Source organism: Eretmochelys imbricata, chromosome 18 (genome assembly GCF_965152235.1).
Source record: "Eretmochelys imbricata isolate rEreImb1 chromosome 18, rEreImb1.hap1, whole genome shotgun sequence".
Lineage (NCBI taxonomy): Eukaryota > Metazoa > Chordata > Testudines > Cheloniidae > Eretmochelys > Eretmochelys imbricata.
The window spans coordinates 15,763,139-15,790,177 of record NC_135589.1 but is presented as its reverse complement, the minus strand read 5'-3'; the positions used below and the strand labels follow the sequence as shown (position 1 = coordinate 15,790,177).

The window sequence follows — 27,039 nt, the reverse complement described above, 5'->3', positions numbered from 1 at the left end:
TTCTTCGTTAAGACAAACTATTTAAGACCTCAGATTAAAGAAATTGAATCATGAAGTGAAAATAAGTCAAATAAAAGGGGGGAAAGAGTGGGGAAATTGTGAAAGTCTACTCATGTTCTACTCATAATCAAAAGTAGCTGGATGTTCCTTTTAAAATGAGTCTCCAGAGACTGACTTAGACCCCAACTACTCTAGGACTTTGCAACCAACTTCGGGTTTTGTTTAAACATGGTTGGTTTGTAGTGTAGACAGGGCCTGAAACAATACCTCTGATGTGATTTTTTTTTTTATGTCACACCTGATGTTACCCTGGCATCACTGTTACCTTTTTCATTGTGGATTAATCTGTTCAGTTGCCATCATGAGGATTAGAAACTGAGACTTGATCTACACAATCTACTGCCTGTCTCCTCCCCCTCTTCAAGAACTAGTACCCCTTTTGGTGGTGGAGAGGGGGCAACTGGGCTTTGTGGAGAGACTCAGATTCTTCTCTCCACATTTTACAAAGAAGGAAACTAAGTTCAGATACCATTCTGTTTAATCATCCTATGGTTCTTTAGTGTTCTACTTCCAATCTTGCCTTTCCCAATTTCTGCATCTGTCAGATTTTTATCCACAGGACAGTTTTCATCTGCCAGTAATCTACTATTGATCCAGTTCTTCCATTTAGCACTACTTACAGTAGTTGATTTTTTAGCTTTTATCCATGGTCATTTACCACTGTTCATAACATAAAAGCAGTCTGCCTACTGCTATAAAGTGCTTGGTAGCCAAGCTATCACCGGCACATGGCAGGTGGGAGGGTTTGTGTTTTGGGGAAAGGTGGGGGGAATTAAATGAAACCTATTTGGTCTTTAGTAGACTAACGTTGAGTTATTCATTGTGTGATATAACTTAGGGTGTGTGCATATAGTTACAACTTCCTGAAACTGCAATGTAAAGTGTGTACATTAACAGTATTTACCAACTGAATGATACTTTACCGGCATTCAATTGTAATGAAGTAGCATCTGAATACATAGTCATCAGCGTTTACATTGTTTTTGCTTTAAATGAGTTTAGCACATTTCCAACCTTATGTTGTTTGTAAATTTCATCCACATCAAAGTCTTTTGTTCTGATTCCCTTCCAAATGAATAAACAGATCCTGCTACTTGCTATGAAAGGAGGAGGAAGACCGTTGAATTTGATCAAAAGTTGCAAAGGGAAGAAATAAGTCAGTAAAATATAAAATTATATTTACCTGATTTTTTTTTTTATAGTGATGTTACCTAGCAAGACTGAGGCCCCTGTATTTCCTATGTACAGACCAGCGTGGGTCATGTTCTTTTTTCATTGCAGGTAGAGCAAAAGATGATTTGGAATGAAAAAAAAAAAAATCTGCAGCTCTGGTTTCTTTTGAAAGGAACGGCTTTACTAATGCTGTAACGTTCCAATTATTTGGAGAGGACTGTAGACTGGAAAAAAATTGGGGTATGTCTTTAAAAATTCAGAGACATTGGGGGAACAGCATAAATAAAATACAGCAATAGAATTGCTCTGCAGTCCTCTCAACTGTATCAGATTATAAGGGACGTCGTTCATTTCAGGTCCAAATTTACTTCCCTCCAATAGAGACCTGGTGGTGGTTTCTTGCAAGTGAACTGTAAATTGACATCCGAAATGCCAAGGCTTAGAAGTCTGGTTCTAAAACACTTGACAAATTTTAAATAAAAATCAAATAAAATTCCTTTTTGACTATTGTCTTCTAATTTGGGCCTTGGCTTGAACACCTTTAGAGGCCATTATCACTAGGGTAGCTAAGCAGATTCTGGGAGCCCTGAAACCTGTGTACCTAACTCCTGTTGATAAAACTTGAATGATGAATGTAGGTGAAACCTTTCTGCTTCTGTCATCGGTCTCATTCTCCCTTTCTGTGCTGTACTAACTTGTGCATGAAGGAGAACAAGCTGATGCCCTCTCCCACACTTCTCACTACTGCTGGCTTCCCCCTCCCACGTCCCAGGCACACCTTCTTTCAGGTCCTCCTCCTCAGTCATGGAAGGGAACAGAACTGGTGTGATTTTGCTGTACAGGAGGACACCGAACAACGCTAAGGGACATCCATGTGGGTTCCTCATCTCCTGTGCCCTAAGGGAAACAGTTCTGCAGGGTGCTTCATTTCCCATAGAGCACAGGAAGGCTTTGAGAGAAGGGTCAGAATAGCTGGTTCGTGTATAGGCCAAACTCCCCTGGCTAGAGCAATGCAGCTGATGTGGAAGCTACTGTGTCTCTAATGCAGTAGCCCCACTCTTGTACTAAGGGCAAAGGGGCTGATTCCATGTGCACCTAGCCCCTGTGGAATTAGCATGTACACAGTCCATATTTCACTTCCACTGTACCCTGATGTACCACACTCTTAGTTTTAGTACTTAAGAGTTAATTTTGTCCTAATAATGGTGGACACTGTCTCCTATTTCCCCCTCCATTAAAGCCCTGCCCATTTACACTAGCTGGAGTGATACTTGCAAAGCATGAGGCTAATATGTGACGTTTAACCACTATCCCTAAAAGCTGCTCACCAGAATTCTTGTAAAACTATTGTTCCTCCTTCTGGCTTTCAAAATGAGTGACAGCACTTCAGCTCACATAACGGGAGGCTAAGGCTGGGGTTTCTCACGAAGGACGTGGTTCGTCCCTAATAAAAGCTTAAGCTAAGAAATGGCATGTGGCCCTTTTTTTAGGGCCTAAAATAATTCTTTCATAGAATTGATTTAGAAAACTTTATTTTCCCTGCTTCCTTGAAGGAACCCGAAAGCTGAAAGAGGAGGAGCTGAAAAGAGGTGGTACATGGCTGGGAATTTCCCCATTGTAGGCATATGAATTGCCTTCCTGTTCTTCCGCAGTCTAGGTTCAACCTGTCCTAGAGTTTACTTTTTTTTGCAGGGGAAGTGGAGAGTCAGCATGGCTGGACGAGGATTAGCCAAATTTGTCTTCTCTTCTTTTACTGCTGTTCTGTTCTTCCTGTTGCTCTCTGCTATGCAGTGTTCAGGGCTGATATGTGGAAAATTTGAATATCCCTTACATAAAAGATGCTGCAGGGATTGTGCTCCTGGTAAGTCCTCATCATCAACTCAATATTGACAGTCCTTGTTAGATGTAAAGTCCAGCACTTTATGAGGTGGGGGTGGGGGAAATAATCTTGTGAACCCAAAATGTTACTGATATGTAGGAAACAAAGTCTGAACTGTAAAATAGTGTTTTATAAGATGTCTAGAATTCTGTCTAGTTTGCAATAAACTCTTTCTGTAACTTAAGTGGGTAACTGTGAGAAACTCTATGCGTCACTCTACGGAATGAAATCTTCAAAGGCTCGTCTACGCTGGCTTCTTTTTCGTAAAATTTCCCACTGGTGCAGGTCCGTGATGCTAGACAGACTGGCTGCCAACACCTTAACTAACCTATTGTCTAGCCTGGCTCTGATTAGGAGGAAATGCCATGTTGGTTAAAATGCTGGTGGACATAGAAGCCTTGTTGGCACTAATACTTACGTTGTAGCTGCAATGGTGGGTCATCTTAAGAAAATAGGTCTAGTAAAGTTAAGGGTAAGACTGTGCAAGATGTCTTTAAAGCTGCTTCCGTTGAAACAGCGTTTACTGTAGCTAAAACTTATATGTTTTTGTTTAAAAAAAAAAAAGTGTCGATTGACCATATGTTGTCCTATTGAAGAGAACAGGGCGTGCCAAATATCCCTGGAAAAATAAAGATTTATGGATGGCCGGCATCCTTGGATTTTTAAATTGCTCTGCAGGCATGATCCACATGCCATGTGGACTTCTCCCTGTGAAGAGAGCTAGTTCTCATTGCTTCACGTAATTCATGAGCACGATTTGGCAAGACCATAGGTGGCAGCAAATGGAGTACTTGTTTCCTCCCACTTTCTCCTTTTTGGTAGAAACTGAATGAATTTTGCTCTGTCTGTTTTTTCTTTGTCACAGCTGCTGTTAGAGCAGAATGACAGTTCTGCAGACAGAGCTGAGGAAGTGGAAAAGTGCAAAAAAAAAAATACACAGGCACTGTTAGTTGGATATGATTATAGAAATTACTTGACAACCGAGAGTAACCACAACTGGCATGTGACACCACACTGGGCAGTCTGTTAATAGAAAGTTGCATGGAGAGTTCAGGGCTGACAGGAAGGGAAGGTACATTCTCACCTGTGCAGGATGATTAGATTGCGTGCCTGCACCTTTTTGCAAGAGGTTTCCGTTTAAAAAAAAATCCTGTACAGAGTTGTCTCTGCATCTCCAAATGAGAGCTCTTTCTTTCTTCACGGTTCCGTCCACCTGTCCATGGAAAACTTGTACTGCATGCGCTATTGCAGCGAAAACTGAAACCAGTGTTTTTCCAAAGATCCTGCTTGTAACAGATCCCCATTCTTGAGACTTGGCTTCTGCGTGAGCCCTCTCAGGGTATTCACAAAGCTACTGAATTATGAGGGTTTTTGAGTTCCTCATTCTGGGATACATCCCACCCCTGGAAAGTGGGTACAGCCAATCCCTCATGGGTCACATGCTACTTCTTTTCTCCTTAATGTGGTGAGGGAGTTTCCACTGGCTGTCGCTTAGTTAGAAGCTACTGAGTCAGTTCTAGACGGGGGGAGGGGAGGATGAACCTGTCTCTCTCCTGTCTCCACAGGCAAATATATTCCTATGTCTTGCAATTAATTACTGAGGTAAAACAGTGGAGATATATATTCTTTGGTAATTGCCATATGAAAATGCAGCAGTCAAGATAGTTGATCTAGACAGTATCTTCTGTGGTACAAAGTCATTTGATTGTGGGTGTTGTGGTTTTGTTCAAATGAATTCTCTCCCAGCTACTCAGAAAATGCCCTGAATTTTGCCTGCCAGTTCTTGGAACATTCTGCATTCAGGAGAGTAGTCTGTTTCCTGAGAGTGTAGGATGAGCAAAAGATAATGAGTTAATGGGTTTTAGTGCTGTGAGAATAATGAGTTATCCTTTCTCAGAACTGCTTGCTGTTAGCACCCAGTGAAACTTAGAGAAAATGAATGAGTGGGGTGGAAAAAAGTACAGTGTGATCCTCATTTTCCAAGAGCAAGGGTGAGAATAAAAAATTAATTACAGCTGGACTTCAAAAGTACTGAGCATAAAAATGTTTGCTCCTTATTTTCAAGTAGCCTATACCGGGTTCTCAAACTGGGGGTCGTGACCCCTCAGGGGGTTGCAAGGTGGTTACATGGGAGTTGCCAGCTGTCAGATCCATGAGGCTGACAGTCCCAAGCCCCCATTAAATTAACCCCCCCCATTTTTAATTTATAAGGGAGAGGTCACACTCAGAGATGTGCTGCGCGAAAGGGGTCACCAATACAAAAAGTTTGAAAACCACTGGCCTATACTGTATGTTAGGCCATTAGCAAGATACAGGAAATGTGCCTCGATACCTAGAGCATAAGATGGGGACTCAGAACCTCTTGATACTATTCCTGGTTCTGCCACTGACTTGCTGTTAGCCCTTGGACAAGTCATTTAATCCCTGCACCTCATTATCTGGCTACAAAACAAACTAGATTGAATTGTTACCTACTTCAAAAGTGTTGTGAAACTTAATGTTTGAAAAGCATTCTGAACTCAGCTGAAAGTACAAAGTACAGTATTGTTGCACTATCTGTTGCAGCAACATGAGTGTGCCTCATTTCTTGCAAAAAACCTACCCATTATATGCAAGTTCTCTGGGGCGTATATGCAAGTTTCAAGGCACAACTGACCAACAATTAACAGGGGGCACTTCCTGTCCATTCAGGCATTCCTTTAGTATAATGCCGTGTGTATCTAAAACAAGTACTCCTCAAAGGGGGAATTCTAATTCTGAGAGAGACACATGAGATCTTTTACCTAGCTGCCTGTAACAGCCGTGAGTAAAGCAGATAGCAGCAATCTCTAGAATAGAAGGAGAGACGTGCTGTAGTGTTTTATGTCACTTTACAAATGTGATTTGATTATTTCCTGACATACCTGTGAGTGGGCTAAATAACAGTGGGATAGTGCAGATGGGGAAACAGAACATTTAAGCCCAATGCCAGAAGAAATGAGCATCAGAGCCAGAATTAGAACTCGGGACCAATGCTCGAAACGCTGAAGCACTCCACTCCTCTGATCTCAGTTGTGGGAAATGATGCCATCTCCTGTCACTCCTGAATTAGTGGTTTGAATCCAGACTACTCTGACAGCTGTTTTGGTGAAAGTGAAATGATTTTGGTGACATTAATCAAGTTCTTAGTGGACAGACGCCATGCTAATTGAGCATGTTAGAAATGAATTGGTGTTCACTGCTGTCATAGTTGGCACCTGTGTCTAAGGAGAGAGGCTGAATCAATTTCCAACTCCTAGAGGTGGTCCACCTTTGGATGACGCTAGGAAAGACTTCAGTGCTATCAAACCACAAATCTGAAAGGCAGAGCTAATACTGATTTGGGTACAAAACAAAACTGAAACATTTGTGTGAAGAGTTAATTTCCCACATCTTCCGTGCCCCCCCGTTCTATGGATATGTCAATGTATTTTCAGTTTGGGCCAGGGGGAAGTGCTCTGAAGAGAAGACTGAGAAAAGTATGTCCAGATCCTCAAAGTTATATAGACTCATATGGTCTACTGATTTCAATGGAAGTCAGATGCGTAAATAACTTTGAGGATCTGGGCTATAGGGGCTGATCCTACAAGCTCAGGAGTCAAGGGAAATATGCAGGATTGGGTTTAAAACATTTTCTTTTGCACAATGTTGCTCAACTGAAGGTGCTTATCCATTTACTGAAACTTCTTTTACAATTTTGTAGCAACCTCCCTGTTTCAAATAGGAGCCCTGTATTGACTCAAGATCATGAGTCATGTGTCAGTGTAAATATGAGTCAGTGTAAATATTCCTTGCGTTGTGAATTCCTGCCTGGAGAATCTGTACTTTCATCCACCTGCTGCAAGTCTCTATTAAAGAGCGGCAGTATTCCTGGGTTCGAGTTTTGGCTCTGCCACGGACTTACTGTGTGACCTTGTCACTTGCTCTCTGTGGGTCTATTTTCCTGTTTAAAAAAAGGGGACGACAATATCTGCTACCATGATGAGTGCCAATAGAAGAGCTTGGATGGATGCATCAATACCTCAGAGGGGAGGCTGTCAGGCTTAATACATTAATGTTTAATGTGCTTTGAGATCCCCCTGGAGAAAGATGCTATAGACATTCATATTAACTATTTAATTGCTGCATGTCATAATAGGTCTATCAACCTACCTGCTTTAGCATCCAGTGCATCTGTTTGCCCCTTGGTCCCTACTAAGGCAGTTCAAATGACTTTTTATCTTGGTGGAGGTACTGTGGGAAAGCCACGGTATTGTACAGATATCAGCCTCTTGTATCACAACTGTAGTGGCAAATTGACCCTTGTCAGCGACCTCAGCTGCATACCCTGACATTCAAATAATTCAAAAAGTTCCACTGTAGAAAAATGCTGTTTGAGATGCATTGGTGAAGGGGATGGATGTTCCTGTCTGTTTTCAGAAGGCTAATCGGTGTCTAGAAGTGGGTCATGGCTGTTAATGCCTGGACAGTGACACAAAGGGATTCCTCTCCCATACGTGCTCTTTGTCCTAGGTGAGGAAATGAAAAACCGCTGCTCGCCAACATCAGAAACGGAGTGTGTCCCCTGCCAACGTGGATACTATAACTCAGAGCATAACTACTATTCGTGCAAAAGCTGCACCGTCTGTGACACAGGTAAGTCAGCTATGCAGTGGCCACTTCTTTACAAGGGGTCCCCAGACTATCCCCCTAAAGCCCTTAGGTGCTCTTCTCAGGCCCCCCTTCTCTTTCCTACTCCCCAAAGGGCTGGGAGATAAAGTTCTTGCACACACACAAATTGCTCATTTTTTCAAGCCATTATAAGAGCTGGTGGATTTTTTTTTTTTTAATTTTGACTGGGGAAAAAATGGTTTTGTTTAATTTTGCATTTTTTTTTCATATTTCAAGTCAAAGACTCTAACTTGAACCCATTCATTTGCTCTTTAATTACCTTGTTAAATGGCACAAAGGAATCCATTGCATGCAAACAGAGTTTCAAGAGACTAGAACTGACCTCCATGTCTCTCGTTTGCCAGTGCAGAACAATGAGCACTAGGCCAGTTTCATTTGTGCTTTTAATTAATTTCCTTTCTTCCCTACCACCTCCCCAACTCTTTGCTCCTAGATAGGGGAAGCATGGAGGTGAAGAAGTGTGATAAGATATCCGATACAGTTTGCATGTGCATGAAGGGTTACACCCCATACGACAGCAGATCGTCAGAGGAATCCCCGTCAGGAAAAGGTCAGTAATTAGCTTTTTTAAAAAATTATGACAGTATTCCTCCTAGTGAAAAGCACCTGCTGGCTGTTTTGTAAATTATCTCCGTCTCCAAGACAACCACTGCTAACAGGGGGATGTGCAAAATGCTGCAGGAAACGCAAGGTACCTCACCAGGAAACAGAATAAAAAGGGTGTTGTACTTGTTCAGTATGCTACTTTCCCTTTGTACATATCCAAATGTTGACTGCAATTTCAGTGGTGCTGTTGTATGTACTCTGGTTTTGCATGACACTCTGGAATGGAAGCTGTTTTATACATGTAAGGTATCGTCATAATGGTCATGTATCGTTCTTGCTCCTGGCTTATCCAAAGGATGTTCGCAGCTACTCCAAATCTGTATCAAACAACCATAGTTTTAAAATATTGTCTATTTTTCAGAATGCTTCCCTTGTCCTGATGGGCATTTTTCCAATGGAAACAATGACAGATGTCGGCCCTGGGTCAAGTACGTATCCCTCACCCAAACAAACTGAGCTTAAACTTTTGTTTCTTGCATAGTAGTTAAGAGTTGCTCACAGCAGTCCCTTCTATCTCCTTCCCTAAAGTCAGTATATGGAATTCCCGAAGATAAGCCAGGAACAAACGCAGTAAGACTTGTATTCATGATGACTCTTAGGATGCCTGCAAGTGGGCTATGTGCCAGTTCATGGGATGCATTGGTATCCTGCATTTTCCCTTTTCCACCATGATGGTTTCAGTAGAAAGATGGCCAAGTGGAAATGTCACATAACTGGAAAGGGCTCCACCACCTCACACAGGGAAGCTATTTGTGATTGTAGCAGACCACATGGAAGCTGAAGGGAGGACCACAGCTTGCAAGAGGGAAGAGTTTGGAGGAGGCTCCAGGAAATTGGTCTGTGTGCACATGACTAGAGAATGCTAGCTGATGTCCCGACATCCATGTAAACAGTCTTCTTTGTAAAGAGCCAGTTTAGTTTTACAAGCACGGAGTCTTTTCATGTTAACCCAGCATGCATTGCCTGAAACAATGATGTTTTCTTCCCTGGGAGCAATTCTTCACCCCTCTTCTTTTTTGTCTCATCCCATGGTGTTCTCTCTAGTTGAGCAGAAGTTGGGAATACAGCTGAAACTCATGCTCCACTTTGGGAGGGTTCATCTGAATTTCCAATGTTCAAGTAAGCAGGAAAAGATTTGTTGTGTTTTTTTTTTAAATTAAAAAAATGAAATAAAAATCCAGGCCTTCATTATACAACATAAAGAAGTCGTTGTCCCCTCATACACACACACCCTCCCAAAAATGTGCATATGCTCCATCTTTTTTCCTGTGCAGGTCACCTTTATATTTGGCACTGAAGCTGTTTAAGTAATTCCATTTATTTATTTACACTGGCAGCTGCATCGCTTATGGTAAAAAGACTCTGAAACCTGGGACAAAAACAGAAGATGCTATCTGCGATGACCAGGACAAACAGGCCACCGCACTCCAAACATCCACCTTGTACCTCTCTCTCATCAGCCACAGAAGCAATGGATCTACTACAGCATCCACCCCCTTCACATCCAAAGACACCATTTCCACCACTCCCGTTAAAAAGGAGATTAACTGGGGTAAGGGAAGGCTGAGTCTTGTCTTCTAGTAGTTACCTCCTTTTGCCTGCTCTTCTGAACAACTCTTTTGTTCCCCTGCAGTCTATCCAAAATGCCATTGCCAAACTCATCTTCCTCCAACTATATCAGCCCCCTTTGTAACCAGTCACTTCAGATTCCACATCACCTTCCTTAGCGGTTTCAAACTCCCCACACAGTTCTGTTGGTGCCAACATCTTATCACTTGTTGCCTGCCAGCCTCCTCTTTTCCTCTGCATGCCCCCTTTGTTACCTTTTTCCACAAGCTCCTCTGTCCCTTCCCCAAGCTTTTGGATGCCTTCTCCTAACCCTATATGCCATGCAGCCCCCCTCTCCTCCTCAGACCTGTTTTCCCACAGCCTCTCAATGAGCATTCCTCTCATCCTGTATATACACATAAATAATTCTATCTTTAAAAAAATAAATCAAGGCATTAACAAGGTGATTGTACCACCCAGGCATCCCATAACCTCCCATGTGTATTCCCTCCTCAGGCAGGAAGAATGAGCTCATTTCCACTTCCCCAGTTGATTTGGTTCCTGATCTTCCTTAGCTTCATGTACGTGCTAGATTTGAATTTGGCAGCTCACGTGAACTGTCAACTCAGTGAAACGATTTAATCTCTTACCATCGTAGCCACCTACCCACTCGCAGTCATGTTTAGCTTTTAAAAACTATGGAAAGCGTGGACACTCTGACTCCTGTGACATGAATGTAGCCTTAATTGTAGGGCGATATGTTCCCTTCATGGTTGTGAGGTTGCCACAGGTATGTCATTATCCTTATTGGAATCATCACTTTCTCATGCATTCAGTCTCCCAGATTCCATGCTCCTCATCTTATGTGATTCAACAAGTTTTTATGTAATGCTCATCATCATGGCATCAGAGTGCCTATGTTTGCGTAACTTGGGACGGTAATAACGCAGGGGCTCAGCAGTGCGTGCGTTCTCTCTCTCTCTCTCTCTCGTGCGTATGTAGTGTTCTTCCTTTCTTTTTCTCCTAGGGTCCTTATCGCTCATTCTGATTTGCTTAACGTTGCTCATGGTATCTGGAATGTCCATCCTCCTCTTGACTATCCAGACGACCAAAAAGGATAAGACAAAGAGGCCTCCTGTGAATGGACAACTCGGTGAGTCTCTGTTAAAAGCTTGCTGTTCTACACTATTAATTTGGAGAGAATGGGTGGATAACCTGGGTCTCTCAGGGTATGGCTACACTGCAGTGTAGGCCCAAGGTTGAAACTCAGGCTCAATTCCTAATCCCCCTTCCAACTAAACACACATTGTGCTAACCCAGGGCTCAGATCCTAGGACTCTATGGGGTAGAGTGTCCGAGCCTGAGTCAAGCCGGGACCCAGGGTTCCAACCCTATTGCTTAGCAGTGTAGACACAGCCCCATTGGAGTCTGCCAAAAATATTTCACAATCCCACTGATCAACTTTGCTTGTCCTCTGGACAGTCAAGTTTGGTGAACACTAAAGTTTTCTCTCGCTGCATGACTCTCTAATTTAAATGATCTGTGGTGGGCCTTGAACAAAGATTGGCATACATCCCTGGCCCTTAGCCAATGGGAGAGTGCCTTGAAAAACATTTAAAAACTCTGCTTGTGGTCTGTGTTTTAAGGCTGATCCAGCAGAAAATGATTTTTCTTTTATATTGGTCCCTGCATAAGTTATAGTGCATGGGTCTGGCCAGTGCAGTCAGTTGCTGGAGGTGCGGGTCTGCCAGAGCCAAGATCTGTTTTGGGGGATGTATCTGATCACCCTGGAAACTCTCCAGCTCACAGAAAGCTTGGCTTTCTAGAGCAGTGCCTGTAGCTGAATGGCTTGCTTAGATGGAAGAGAAATTTGCCTCCAGGGGTAAAAGCTTGACTTAGTGATCGGGATGACCTGGTAGCTAAAGGACAGACAGTATTTCAGAGAGGAGGGACTTCAGACAAATCTGAAGAGATTTGGTTTAACTTTTTAGAAGGCTTTAATAAACCCCTAGTGGATAGGAACTGAGATGTTCTCCTTTCCCCTCTCTGCTCCCTTCCTTCTCTTCCCAGTCCTTTATCTTTTCTTCCTCCTGCCTTGCTTGCCGTTCCCCCTTCCTTCCTTTTTCTCTTTACTTCGTTATTCTCTTTTCTGTATGGCTTTATAGCTACCAAAATATTTGACACATACCCGCACCACGGAGATCAGCTCGCGGAGGAGGAGGATTGGATTGATACAGCATGCTGAAAAAAATAACATAGCTTCATATACTCATTGAGTGAATCTGTGACACCGGACCAGCCTGGCTGAAATATACTGTGTCTGCGTACGCCATCAGCACGTGTGTTTCCCCCTCTATGTGCAATTTTGTACTCTTCTTCCTTTTTTCTTTATCTCTTTTCTACTTTCCCCCTTACTTGGGGAGAGGGGAATCAATAATACATAAATAATAAAAAATTGCCACTCTGCCGGGCAACCTTATAAGATGCCTGCTGAAGGTGTGACCCTTTTCTGTCCATGTACAAATGAGCTGCTGCAGGGTCTTTCATTCACCTCTTCCAAATGACTGAATTGTTTGACTGGCCAGGGGGCGGGCACTCAATTCAAAGCCAATTATACGCATGGTTCTGGTTCAGCCCTCTGCTGCCTGCTCGTCTCGTTACACAGCCCCAATAAAATAGGTTCCCATTGTTCCCTTAACCCATCCCACTTCTATTAGATACCCCATATCGGCTAGACCAGCAAGCAGTAATCTAGACGTCGCTCCCTGCCGGAGTAATTCTGTGCGCCCGTGTGTGTGTGGAACCAGAAGAGCCATTTGCTTCTCTTTCCCCTCCTGCTCTGTACAAAGTTTCTGTACTCTGTGTTTTTCAGATGGAAAGAGCTTTCGAATTCCTATCCAGGAAGAGCAAGTCGACTCCAATTCCAGCCTCATCAAAAACTGATTCCCTGTTATACTACAGTGTACTGTCATCTGTGCCAGACAGTAGGAACCTAGCAATGCAACAAATACTCCCCATGTAAAGGAATATTCTGTATGTGCTGGTGCTCGTTCCAGGGCTGACTGCACCTCTGTCTCCTTTCTGGTCTCTCTGAGTGCACCCATTCAGGTCTTAGGCCTCATGCCTGTTCCTCTCTCGGGGTGGAATCATGTGATTCTCCCACTCTTAGACTGAGACGTGGGCTATAGTACCATGGGTATCAACTGAGCTTACCGAGCAGGTCCAACTGAGTTTGGGCACCTACCGTTCTTCCCTTTGGGAGTTTGTGACCAATGGTATAAGGTAAGCAGACCTTTTAGAACCCAAAATACTGTATTTAGCAATAGTAGAATGCATTCGAGAGAGGATTTCAAAACAACAGTCTACCCCTACCATCCTTTGGTGACCTAGGCAGGCCTAGCTTCTCCAGACCCCCAAGTGGCTCCTCTGTCCGAGTCTCATTCCAGTCTGGTTTCCCTTTTGGCTCTCCCTCCCCCTGAGAGAGTGGCCCCCTTTAAACCTTGCTAGTATCCTTTTTTTGTCTTGTGTTTTGTGGGCCTTGGCCTTTCCTGGTCAAAACCATTTCGTAGGTCGTCTGGAGACATGGAAACAGAATCATGGAAGGTAATAACTCCAGCAATGCCTCTTAACCGTTTTTAAGCATTTGTTGAGAGGTGTTGATCTGGAGCCATTCTGCTCCTCTCTCCCTGTCAGACACCTGTTAAGCTAAACCAGTGTGTTCATACCATCCCAATAGCCCTTATTAGAGGGTAGTCCAAATCTGTGTGTCTATGTATAAGGGCAGAGTTTTTATATTCACAGCCTGGAGAGAAAGCAAATTCAGATACGTGAGGAGAAGATTAAGAGACGGCCGCTCAAAGAGAACAAGCATGCAACTTGTCTCAATTTCAGACTTTAGCACTCTGCATTTGCACCGCTACTTTACCTGCAAACCCTGCATGCCCAGTGCACACCCACTCTTGTGCTTCCTATTTATGTTCATGTGCATCACAATGAACATCCTGTCAAGATGAGTGTTTGCAGATGGGAAAAAGTAGGTGAAAGGTGGGAACAGACGGCATGAAAAGCAAATGCAGAGACTATGAAAAAAGGGAGGGGAGCGGAAGGAATAGAGAACTTCCAATGAAAGCATAGATAGTATTTATTGGGCCAGATCCTAACCCACTGACTTCAGTGGAACTACGTGTGTGCCACTGGGGATCTGGCCTACTACCTATATCTACACTGTGTGTTTGGCCCCCATGGGTACGAGCGTAGCTTTCGAGGCCCTCCTGGCCCTGACATCACAATTAAACTGAATCAGCACGTGGAACGAAATTACAATCAAACTCCAGCTAACTATTCAAAGCTCCAAATAGTTGGAGGTTGACAAACCATCAGGCTCCCCTGTCACTGGTTCTTGCCCCTTTCCGCTGTTGCTTTTGAACCCCTTTCTGGGCCCACAGGATTATCGTTATTCGCTAAGTAACCTCCGCAAACCCCACTCGGAATGCAGGTGTTGTCTTGCTAGCGTGGCGGAACATGACAATGTAAACAATGCAGAAAACCCAAGGCCCCCTAGATATAATATTTCTTCTTCTTGAAATGTGGCGTTGGCTGGGAAGAGCCAATGGATTGATATTCCAGTAGTGACACCCAGGGCTTTCTGCAGGTAGCATTACAGTACAACTATGCAGAATCCTGCCGGTAATGGATAGACAATCCAGACACAGGCTGCCATCCTGTATCTGAACACTTTGCGGGAGTTCACACTCAAGAACTGACCAAGCACTGGACCTGATCCTGCTCCCGGTTGAAATAAATAGGAGTTTGGCAATTAAATTCAGTTGGAGCAGGAACAAATGGTACACTGGTTGCCAAGTGTATCTGTAATGGAGATGCTGCGCGTCTTCTCGTTGGCTCATCATATTTTCAAGGGGGTGAATGGGTTTTAAAGTTAATGGGAAGTGCCCTGTTAAATACAAGCTGTGAAACTGGTCTTGGCAAATCACTGAATCCCTCTGTTCCTCAGTCTGTCCATCTGTAAAACGGGAGTGGTGATATTTACCTCCGTCCTGGCCGTGTGGGTGAGGGTTCATGTTTGAAGTACTCTGAAAAATCTTTCAGAGCTCTTTGAAAACTGAGGAGTGACAAGTTTTGTTATTGGCATTCAACAGCGTCAAAAGCAAAGGATCTGCCCTTGCACTGTACAAATGAATAAGTTAATTATGCCCTACATATTTTGGTTTGTCTAATATAAATGGGTATAGTTTATTACATACCCTATGGTCCCAGCTCTGCAAACATATACAAACTAGACTGCAGAGAGACTACTTCTGTGCTTAAAGCTAAGCATGTGCATAAGTGTTTGCAGGATCAGGGCTTTACTGTGTGTGTACGTACTTTTGTGTATATATTATAATATATTTTACATGTATACTCACAATCATGTAAAACGTGATTTTTAGATATATGATCACAATATTTAACATGCCTGTAAGGGGTGTGTGTCCACACTGCAGTTAGACACTTGCAGCTGAACCGTGCCAGCCGACACCGGCTAAGGAGCTGTTTAATTGTGGTGTAGATGCTCAGGCTCAAGCTGCAGCCTGGGCTCTGAGACCTTCCCACTGCACAGGGTCCTAGAGCCCCGGCTCCAGCCAGAGGCTGAACGTCTACACCACAGTTAAACAGCCCCTTAGCCCAAGCCCAAGACAGCTGGCACAGGCCAGCCATGGATTTTTAATTGCAGTGTGGACGTACCTGGAGTGAGTTTGGCCTACCCATAATGTGTTACACGATTTTGCAATATATTTTCCTGTAAATAGCTTCGGATGTAATTTCATATGCCTGAGTGTATAAAATAGATGAAGGGAAAAAATCCAAATGCTATAGCAAAGCTGAGAAGTCTTTCATTTTAAATGCCTCTTCAATATATAGTTAAAAAGAAATATTTATTTTGTATACAAAATAGTCACCACATGTGCCAAAATGTGGCAAATGTATTCCAGAACACAACAGCTGCCTGAAAACATGTTTTTTAAAAAATATGTATTGTTATATGTTATACATATAGTGTAATTAATATTTCCTACAGTGAAATAGACACGTTGTATACAAACTTTTGTATTATAGTCTAAGTATCGTAAATGGAGGAATTTTTTTTAAAATAAAACGTTTGTCTAAAGTGTGTGTGTGTGTGTAATCTGTATAATTGGCTAGACAAAACAGGGGAATTAGGGTGTTTCAACATGCCTGGTGTAGCCTGGTGCAAGTCATCACGATGAAGGTCAAGGGAGGGATTTTCAAAGAAGCCCTGGTCCAGGTCCTCAAAGGTATTTAGACACCTAACTCCAGTGGGAGCTAGGCATGTAGTTACCTTTGAGGACCTGGGCCCTAGAGAGTATTGAGCATTGACTTTGGGATTTGTGCTCCAAAGTCACATAGGATAACATTTTTCGAAACTTCCTACATGACTTGGGAGCCTACGTCTCATTGAAAGTCATGCATTTTCGTTTCACTGGGGATAACAGCACTTCTTTACCAGACAGGGATGTTGTGAGGATAAATGCAATGATGATCGTGAGGTGCTCAGCTATCATGATATTTGGGGGCCATGTAAGTACCTAAGAGAGATAATCAGCAATTGGTTTGAGATGTCACTTTTCTGTCCTTGCACCCAAGAGCAGAGATTGGGATCTGTGAATGTACCGGGTATTATTGATTTGGTCTGAGGAAGGATGACCCGGTGGTTGGTGTGTGTGCCTGGATGTCACCAAATGAAAATAATAGGCAGTAGGTTTAAAACAAATAAAAGGAAGTATTTCTTCACACACCACACAGTCAACCTGTGGAACTCCTTGCCAGAGGATGTTGTGAAGGCCAAAACCATAACAGGGTTCAAAAAAGAACTAAATAAGTTCATGGAGGATAGGTTCATCAATGGCTATTAGCCAGGATGGACAGGAATGGTGTCCCTAGCCTCTGTTTACCAGAAGCTGGGAATGAGCGACAGGGGATGGATCATTTGATGATTACCTGTTCTGTTCATTCTCTCTGGAGCACCTGGCACTGGCCACTGTCGGAAGACAGGACACTGGGCTAGATGGACCTTTAGTCTGACCAACTAGGGCCATTCTTATGTTCTAGGATGTGGGAGACCTGGGCTTGATTTCCTGCTTTGCCGCAGCCTGCCTGTGTGACCTTGTGCAAGTTACTTAGCCTCTCGGGGCCTCAGTTCCCCATAATAAGGGGTCCTGGAGAGGAGATGGGCATTGCCCATTAAAACATCATGAAATGATGCCCTTGGTCAGTCCTGCAGCCCACAGAGCTGCAACAACACAGCTGGCAAATACCATCCTCATTTTAATAGCGCAGTGAATACAAAAGAACTGATCATAGAAGGTTAGGATTGGAAGGGACCTCAAGAGGTCATCTAGTCCAACCCCCTGCTTGGAGCAGGACCAATCCCCAATTTTTGCCTCAGATCCCTAAATGGCCCCCTCAAGGATCAGACTCACAACCCTGGGTTTAGCAGGCCAATGCTCAAACCACTGAGCTATCCCTCCCCCCCAGGATGATGAACAGGTGCATCACTCTCCCTCGAATGGCTTTATCAAAGGAAGCAGGACTCTCTGGGAGCTGGGAAGGATTGTCTCTGGGCCATGGAGTTTGGGGAAAGAGTGGTTAACTCCATAGGGTGCCATACCTCTCTGGGCTGATGGCCTCTTGTTAACCCACATTCTACATTTTAATCATTATGTCCTCTAGAGACTACAGCCCTGAAATGCTGGTAAATGTATACAACTGCCCAGGACTAACCACCTTGCCAGCAGCGAATAAGGAACAGATTTAACCATTTTAAAAAAATATAAAAGAGCAATTTCTTCATGCTCTGATATAAGTCAAGGCTTCTGTGGTTGATTTTTTGAGCTTTCCTGTTTCTTTTAGGGAATTTAGAAGGGACAGTTAAAAATTAGATGAAAAAGAGGATTCAAGCAACTTAGGGTATAACAGCCGCGACATTTATTTTCATCCCTCTTCCTGGGCAGTCATAAAATCGTGAAAGAGAAAAGGAATCGAATACCCTCTTTGGAGACGGATTCACATGCGGGCCAGACCCTCGGCTGACGTAACTTGTGGTAGTTCCATTGAGGGCAACGTGTTTTCTATAAGATCTTGCACTTCTGAGCACTCTTTTTCTGAGCATCACAATGAGAGCCTTGCGTAGCCTTTCAGTTCTGTTCTAAAGAGAGCTGGGTTTACATTCAACTGGTCCTGCAAGAGAAGTGTTCTCCTGGTGCTCAACCGTAGTTGTGCATAAGTATGTTGCAGGCAAGGGGACGGGGTGTGTGTGTGCCTTAGACTGCATCTCATCCTTTGCTGTCCTGGTCCAGCTTCCCTGTGGATCAGGACTCGAATTACACAGGGGTGCTGGAATGAGGTGCATCAGCAGAGCTGTGTGAACAGGTCTATAAAGCCATGATTTGAGGGATGTTGGCAAAACGGTGGGGAACTGGTGCAGCAATGACTTACTTGGATTGCAGCTGGTTCTACCAAAAGCAACCACATCAGAATGACTCTCAGCCTCTCCAGATGACTGTACCCCTTGCAGAAGTCTGATTTGTCTTGCGTACCCCCAAGTTTCACCTCACTTAAAAACTACTTGCTTACAAAATCAGACATAAAAATACAAAAGTATCTAGTACTGAAAAATTGTTCACTTTCTCATTTTTACCATAGAATTATAAAATAAATTGATTGGAATATAAATGAACTTGCATTTCAGTGTATAGTCTTTAGAGCAGTATAAAGAAGTCATTGTATGACATTTTAGTTTGTGCTGACTTCACTAGTGCTTTTTATGTTGCCTGTTGTAAAACTAGGCAAATACCTAGCTGAACTGATGTACCCCCTGGAAGACCTCTGTGTACCCCTAGCCCCAGGTACATGTACCCCGCTTGAGAACCACTGATCTAACCAACTGAATTAAAGCAGGAGGAGCACAAAGCTCCTGTTAGGGTGAAAGAAAGAGAGAGAGAGCAGACTGGAGACAGAATCTCATAGCTTTGTCTCTGGTTTCCCTAGTCAACTAGGAGAATTCCCACCAAATTCCCATGTACTTAATCAAATAACACATACAGGTCCTGATCTGATCCAAAACCCACTGAAATCAAGGGAAAGATTCCCATTAATTTCAAGGGGCTTTGGATCCGCCTCAAATGATGTAAAATAGAACTGAATCTAGACCTTTTGGGCTTCATTTTCTGAGGTGGGCTGAGCATTGATTTTACTGAGAATGACATAGCTGAAAATCGGGCCCTTACAGTCTATAGAATTTGACAAATGTATTGATTTGATATTGAAGGTTGGCGCCGGTAAAGCTCAGCTTTCTGCTTTTCATTTTTTTTAGGTTTAACCTTAAAAAAAGAGATGGCCCAGTTGAACTTTAACCCCTTCCTCTTCACCGGGTAGAAAATTGCAGAGCCTGCATGTGGTAAAACCCCAACTCTACCCAAAACGCTGATAGGCAATTACGTGGAGGGGAGCATAGAGTCTGAAAATAACCAAGTGCTCCGTGCTTTTGTACCCACACTGCTCTTACCGAGCCTGCCCACGTGACAGTGAGAAACTTTCCCTTCTCTGAGGTGGGTACCTGCATGACAAAGCCAGTTCCTGTTTTTAAACCTTTTTAGATTTCCCCGTTTTTGAGATGGCTTCTGGCAAGAAGACCCAGAGATGCTTTCTAGCTCATGCAACTTTGTCTCAGCCCGTGATGCTAGGTCTATACTAGAAACATTTGCTAGTACAATGATGTCAGGGGTCTGATTCTTTATACTGGCAAAAGCCCAAGAGTAGACACTGGTATCCCAGCAGAAAAAGTCCTTTTGCTACAGCTTGTTTTATTGGGGAACTGGTATAAGCTGTACCAGTAAAAGAACTCTCTGCTGGTATGAGTTATAGATCTAGTTATACTGTACTGGCTAATCCTCTCTAGACATCAGACATTGCAGCCACAGGCCCATCTTTTCTGTCTTGTAGAGAGAATATTTGTAACGAATATGTTTGGGGACAATTTTCATTTTTTCGCAATAAATGACAAAAAAAGGTGAAAAGCAAAAAACCTCCAAGAGTTTGGATTTTCAAAACTGACAATCAAAATTGTTTGGGATTTTTGATTCATTTCCCATTTTTCTTTTTTTACCTCTTCCCCCACCTTTTTTCCCCCCTTTTCTCATTTATTCCTGAGAGGGGGAGGGGCTGGAAGGAAAGCGGGGGGCAAAAAACTCATGAAAAACAGGAATCTTTTCCTTTTTTGCATAAAACACTCACCAGCTTGGCCTGTTGACTTCTTGCATTTCAGGGCTGAGTTGGAAGGGCTTCAGACACAAAGCTCCCTGCCCCAAAAAGTTTATAATCTAAGTAATGAGATGTATACTGCTGGAAGCCAGGCCTTTGATTCACAAGTAAAACAAAGTCAAGTCAGGCCCCTTCCAACAAAGTATTTAAGTATGCTTAACTTTCCGCGCAAGCACTCCCTTTGAAACTTCCCAGTTGTCTCGCATTTCAAAGGCTGTCACCAGCACTGATCAACAAAATTCAAATTTTTTTGATGAAAAACAGGGTCAAATTTTCCCCCAAAAAATGTTCTTGTTTTTCAACCAGCTCTAGACACTGCTAATAATTCCCAAAGTTATCTATGTTCTATGAAAATCTGGCATCCCCTCACTTTAATTGTTGGCCATTACTTACATCAGAAAGGCAGAATCTTGTAACTAAGGTTCTCAAAGAACTTTTTAGGTTAAAGGAGAGAAATCTGCAGCACTCTGTTTCCTGCCTGAAGTTTTGTGTTTGTTTTTTTTTTTAATTTTGGCCCTCATTTTGCCATACCTGGCAGGTTGAGTGGTCTCAACAGGACACCTCATATGCTTATAGTTAAGCCCATGATTAGTTCTTTGCTGTGTTCAGACCTTGAAAAAGATCTGCTCAGGCTTGCATGCTATCTCTTTAAAATATTTGAATGACCAGCGTTAGCCATGCGCACCTGGGGTAGCTGTCCCTTAGAGCTAATTTCAGACTGCATATTTGACTGTAATATTCAACATGCATACTGCATTCGTTAGTTACGCTTTTGAAAAAATTGGCCAATCACATTATTCTCTTTTCTCACTAGCTCCTCTGGCTTTGCTCCATGGATATGTGACAACAAGAACCTGACGTTATGGCTGCTCCCAGATCCTTTCATCTGCTGCATTTTCTCTCCCATCAAATGGCCAAGACAGACTTGGCAGTTGTTCACTTCTGAGGTATGTCGGGGATGTGGCGAGACAAACAGGAAAGGGATGGCTTGAAGGCTGTTCTCCTCCCCCCTACTCTTTTCATTTTTTTTCTCCTTTAAAGGAGTTTTTCCAGTGTAAAAGGTGCTCTGCGTGGTGATTCACACCTTGGTTGCTGGAACATGCAAATGAGCAATGAAAGAGACTCCAGGTTTAGGGGCTAAGGCAGAACTCTGGTGATGAGAGCATGCTGGAGGTTCGTTAGCACTCCCAACAGGAGAGGAACCATGTCTTTGCAAAGCCTCCAGCTTAAATTGTTTTAAAGGGAGGAAGGTCTTAAACTGCCAAGAAATCCATAGTGCAAGCAAAGCAAGTGTTCTGCATGCTTCCCATGCACTGCTCTGCCAAATTTCCTTATTCAAGACCTGCAGTATCACTTCTATTTCAGTTCAGGGCCCTTACATGGTTCTGACTATGCACTCGATTCTGATCTGCAGCTACCCCACTTATATGCCTTGCCTGAGTCACCCTGCACTGTTCTGCCAGTCCCACCTGGCATATTTCCCCCAATGTACTGTAAACCAATAATTCCCATGCTGGGCGAACCGAGGGCAGACTCTGACCAGGTTGTAAGTCTGACTCGCTTAGCCAGGGCATCCTGCAGTTTAGCAAATGCACCCAATGAAGTGCAAGGGAGCTAAGAAATGTTCAGCATAGCCAACCCAAAACATTCAAAAATTATGAGATTGGCTTAAAAGTAATGAGATTTTAAAATAATAACAATTTTAAAAAAATTGTCTTCTGGTTTCTGAGCTTTTCGGTTTACATTCAAGTCCCTTTTTCAAGATTTTCTCCAAAACCAAGAGGGCTAAAAAGTGGAGATCTGCACATAATCCCAGGACTCTAGGAATTGGGGATTTAACTAGCATTAACTAGCGTGCGACTCAATAAAATCACAGGAGTTGGCAACACTGCAATATTTACATTAAAAATCCCTCTTAGCACACTCAACTATCAGTGGAAATCTTGGTATTTTTTAAACATTCTACACATGTTTTATGATTAGCATTCAAGCAGGGAGAAAGGGTTATTAGCTCACAAACTTATGTATTATAGCATTGGATCATTGGTTTTTTTTAAATGTTCAGGTTTATATTAAAAAGAAAAGGAGGACTAGTGGCCCCTTAGAGACTAACCAATTTATTTGATCATAAACTTTCGTGAGCTACAGCTCACTTCATCCTCACGAAAGCTTATGCTCAAATAAATGTGTTAGTCTCTAAGGGGCCACAAGTCCTCCTTTTCTTTTTGCAAATACAGACTAACACGGCTGCTACTCTGAAACTAGGTTTATATTATAGATAGTTCCCAATAGCACCAGTAGAGGGACCCCTCTATCCTTCTGTTAAACTTCAGCAAGTTAAGTTTTCTCCCTTCAAGTCAGTAAGTGACAGGACATAGCAGCAGTGTGGAGTCTGGGCAAAATTAGTAACTCAGAAGACCGGGCTTATTCCTGGAGCAGATGTAAGCCAAGTAAGCAGGACAGAATCCTATGGGGGATGTAGGAAAACTCTGGAAACTAGTGGCAAGAGGGAGGAAGGTTCAATGGTTTGAGTGCTAGCCTGGGGATTGCGACACCATAGTTCAGTTTCTGGCTCTGCTACAGATTTTCTGCATGCCCTTTGGCAAGTCACTTAGTCTCTCTCATCTTTAGTTCCTCATCCGTAAAATGGAGATAATAGTACAAGGGGGTTGCAAAGATCAATGCGTTGAGATTGTGAGATGCTGTGGTGCTGGGGCTCATATAAATACTGTAGATAAAGAGTGCGTGGGTAAATCATTAAACTAGTAGATTTCAAGGCCAAAAGTGAGATTTTCTGCTTGACACAGGCTTGAGATTTTCACCCAGTTATCCCTGTGTTGAGCCCAATACCGTGTCTGGCTAATGCAGCTTCCAGAAAGGCATCTGGTCTTCATCTGACAACTTCAAAATATGAAGATTCCACCATTTGCCTTGGGAGTTTGTTCCATTGGTTCTCCACCCTGACTGCTAAAAAAGTGTGTCTCATTTCTAATTTGAATTTGTGGGGCTTTAACCTCCATCACTGGCAAGTCTTACGCCTTTTCCTGCTAAATTAAAGCCCTTTAGTATCTGGTATTTCTCTCCCTGAAGGTACTTACACACTGGAATCAAGTCAACTCTCCATCTTTTTGATAAGCTAAATGTATTGAGCTGAATTCCGTCTCTTATGGAATTCATTTTTTCCCAGCCTTTGAATAATTTGTATGGCTCTTTTCTGTATCGTCTCCAATTTTTCAGTATCCTTTTTAGTGTGGGGGGGCCACAACTGGATGCAGTATTCCACTGTTGGTTTCACTGGTGCCAGATTGGTAAGATCCAGAGGCCTTTCTCTTTTATTGTTTTGTTGGTTTTTCTCTTGTATCAGTTTAGCACCCCAGAAACCAACAGACATGAGGACATACAACTTACTCTCCCAGACTGGTCAATGGCCCTTCCAATTTAATATCCTGCTCCCGTTGATAAATACATCTGCTGGAGAGATACCTTAATTGCAGCCAACCCTCTTCTTGTTGGCTGGTCCAGTTAACTTGGATTTCCTAGCTTCTTCTCACCCTGTGAAAGAAAGTAGGGTTGAAATCCTGGCTTCATTGAAGTTAAAGGGATTTTGGCCATTCACGTTAACAGAACCAGGATTTTACCCTAGCTCTCTAATGCAACAGCTCTTTACTAGTGGAGACCTGGGTTTGAATAAAATTGCTATACACAATTCATCTGCTCCGGTAGCATCGTCTATGTGGGAGAGGCCTAGGATAGGAATAGCATGTGTTGCAGGTTGGAACAGAGGTGCAGTGGAAGAGCTGTGTGAGGCCCAGGATTGGCAGAGCAGATCAGGGATGAGGTGCATTGATAGAGTTGTGGCTGAGGGAACTGGGCTTGTTTAGTCTGCAGAAGAGAAGAGTGAGGGGGGATTTGATAGCAACCTTCAACTACCTGAAGGGGGTTCCAAAGAGGATGGAGCTCAGCTGTTCTCAGTGGTGGCAGATGACAGAACAAGGAGCAATGGTCTCAAGTTGCAGTGGGGGAGCTTGGATATTAGGAAACACTAATAGTGGAATCTCCTTCCTTAGAAGTTTTTAAGGTCAGGCTTGACAAAGCCCTGGCTGGGATGATTTAATTGGGGATGGGTCCTGCTTTTGAGCAGGGGGTTGGACTAGATGACCTCCTGAGGTCCCTTCCAACCCTGATATTCTATGATTCTATGATTCTATGACTACTTCACTAGGAGGGTGGTGAAGCACAGCATTTCTGAGCTCACTAGTGATTTAACACACCCCTTGACTACCTCTAGGAAATGTACCGAGGCTGCTTCTTTGATCGTACACTGTCAGCAATCAGAACACATCTCCACATCCAGCAAGTTTGAACAGATGCTTCTCTCTTGTGTTATCATTAGTCGTCATCATCATCATCACAATTTTTACCATGATGGTCACACTTTGTATTCATTTCTAGCCTAGCGTTACTTTGTGTAACCACACCAGGTGTAAGATGTGCAATTTGCAGGAACTAATTATGCTGAAGCTTATTTCCGGTACACACAAAAATATTTCAACACCTCAGCAGTTCTGGTGACCCCAGGTGAGAAGATTTCTGTGAAGTCTGCGTCTGGTGATGTGAATGCAAATGAATAAGAGAGAAGAGCTAGAGAAAGAGATAGGAAAGCTGTTCCCACTGCACCAAAGACTACTCGCCCAATCTGTTTATTTAAGCTAACTATTTTATCTTGGATTCTGTACCACATCCATCCCAATGCTAGGAGCACGTCACAGGTCCCAGCACCGCTCTGAGGGAGGATGGAGAAGATGCCCTAATAATGTGTGTTCTTCTATAGTGCATTTCCAACCACACAGCCCAATGCATTGTTTCAACCATAGGTCAGCCCCACTTCTTGAGCCTGTAGATATGCGGCTATAAGAAGCATGAGCAAGGATGGCTGGGAAGGATATCACCCTCGGAGAATTGCGTGGGCTGGGGGAAGACTTCAAAAGGATAATCTGTCCTGTGAGTGGGTACCCAGGGGATTACATCACCACCCCGTTCTGCATGAAAAGAAATGGAAGGAACCACATCATCCCTGGAGTTACTGACATGCAGTGGCCAGAGGGCTTCATTTCCAGGAGATGGGGAGCCCTCTGGCCACTGCCTGTCAGGGCAAAACAACATCAAACAGGACAGAGAGGTAGAAACGGAGAGCCAGGTGCGTTAGCAACAGAGCCATGTGCATGGTATAGTGACTGAACCAGCACAATAGACCATGCTCATGGCTCTGCAGTTAAGGTTCCATTAGAAGCCCTGGTTGAAAGCTCATGCTCAAATAAATTCGTTAGTCTCCAAGGTGCCACAAGTACTCCTTTTCTTTTTGCGAATACAGTCTAACACGGCTGTTACTCTGAGAGCTGATTAAGGGATTTGGGTGCCCGACACCCATTCATTTTAATAGGAGCTGGGCATTCAAATCCCATAGGCATCTTTTTAAGAACTCAGCTCCTATTGCTTTCTTTGGCTTAGTCTGGCAATTGTTGGCAAAGGAGAAGTCTCTGGGAACGGCAAGTGTTCGAGTGCCTCTGAAAATCAGGCCACGGTGCCTGATGCGAGTCTCCTGCCTTTGAAAATGGTCCGACATGGCTTACTGAAAGGAGACCAGCAGAGCCAGCATTCGAACCCAGGTATTCCTCTCTTCCTTGTTGTTGCTTTATAATTTCTTGATGAAGGAAGGCTAGATTTTATTTTGAAGATCCTTAGCGTGCAATGGCTAATTATGAGGGCCTATTTAACCCCTTGACTGCTGCCAAATGTATCAGCATATTACTCCTGACAGTCCAGCCTAGGTAGTGATGAACACACGGTACTGTCTGACAATGGCACTTTGGGGGTTAATGGGATTTGAGGGCGCTTGGCAGCACCATGCGGGGTCAGAAGCAGCCTCGCTGGCACGCGGTGACACTGTCAGCTGTCCCAGGCTGGCGTGAGCGAGGCAAGAGGCCAAAGCAGGATGCTGAAGTGTGAAATGACATTAGTTCTGAGATCAATCAGAACACTTTGAAAAAAGCCCCATTGATCTCACACCCAGATACCAGCATTAAAAGGTCACTGCTGATTATTGTGGTTTAGGCCCAGAGATACTGCTGTTTTCATTGGTCTTTTCTTGTAAGTGCTCCATTCTCGGAGGGTATCGGTGCATGAGTGCGTCACTTGAAGCAAAACCTGCCACGATGACGAAGAGACTAAATTAGAAGGAAACGAAGTTGACAATAATGGCGTGCAGCAGGGAAATAGTTAATTGCAGGGTCCGATTGCACCTGTTCAGCAACACCTGTGACCCTCTAGCTGCTGCTCTCCATCGCATACCTGTCCCATAGGTATTGTCACTGCCAAGTCTCCCCTCTGCCCTGAAGCACCACCTGAGCAGCCCAACTTCCCCATTTTCCCTGTGCTCCACTCCCCAGCTCAGCCCTTCCTTTGGGCATTGCAGGAGCTTTCTCCCCTCAATGCCCCCTCCCACACCCGCCCAGTCTCTGTTTCCTGGCTCAGACCTAGACTGCAACTCCCACTGCTCTCTCCTCTTCTTCCTCTCCTCTATGCATCCCCTGCTCTGCCTTCCACATCTCTTTCTTCTCTGGCATCAGCAGCGCTCAGCCACGCTCCACTCTTCAGCCCAGTTCACCCAGGAGCCGCCTGTTATTCCCGCCCATCTGTGCTCCGCTCGCAGGTTCAGAGTTATGCGGCATCATTCCAAGAGTTTCTTT

The 27,039-nt window shown here is 43.6% G+C and overlaps 1 protein-coding gene across 2 annotated transcripts; it reads left to right on the top strand.

Annotated features, from left to right (window-relative positions):
• The first annotated feature begins 121 nt into the window (after positions 1-121).
• Positions 122-16,115, top strand: TNFRSF4 (TNF receptor superfamily member 4). Of its 2 annotated transcripts, XM_077837463.1 has the most exons (7): positions 122-3,094; positions 7,643-7,765; positions 8,235-8,351; positions 8,769-8,835; positions 9,745-9,959; positions 10,983-11,108; positions 12,828-16,115. In XM_077837463.1, the coding sequence occupies exons 1-7, from the start codon at positions 2,944-2,946 to the stop codon at positions 12,896-12,898; spliced, it is 870 nt and encodes a 289-aa protein (XP_077693589.1). In that variant the 5' UTR covers positions 122-2,943; the 3' UTR covers positions 12,899-16,115. The 2 variants fall into 2 exon arrangements, with proteins under 2 accessions (XP_077693589.1, XP_077693590.1); XM_077837464.1 differs by lacking the exon at positions 10,983-11,108.
• The last annotated feature ends 10,924 nt before the right edge of the window (positions 16,116-27,039 follow it).

Bases quoted from the DNA above. Each gene is read 5' to 3' on its own strand.
- TNFRSF4 (XM_077837463.1), top strand. From the start codon at position 2,944: ATGGCTGGACGAGGATTAGCCAAATTTGTCTTCTCTTCTTTTACTGCT. The intron at 3,095-7,642 runs GTAAGTCCTCAT...TCTTTGTCCTAG, and splicing joins CTGCAGGGATTGTGCTCCTG to GTGAGGAAATGAAAAACCGC. The intron at 8,352-8,768 runs GTCAGTAATTAG...TCTATTTTTCAG, and splicing joins GGAATCCCCGTCAGGAAAAG to AATGCTTCCCTTGTCCTGAT.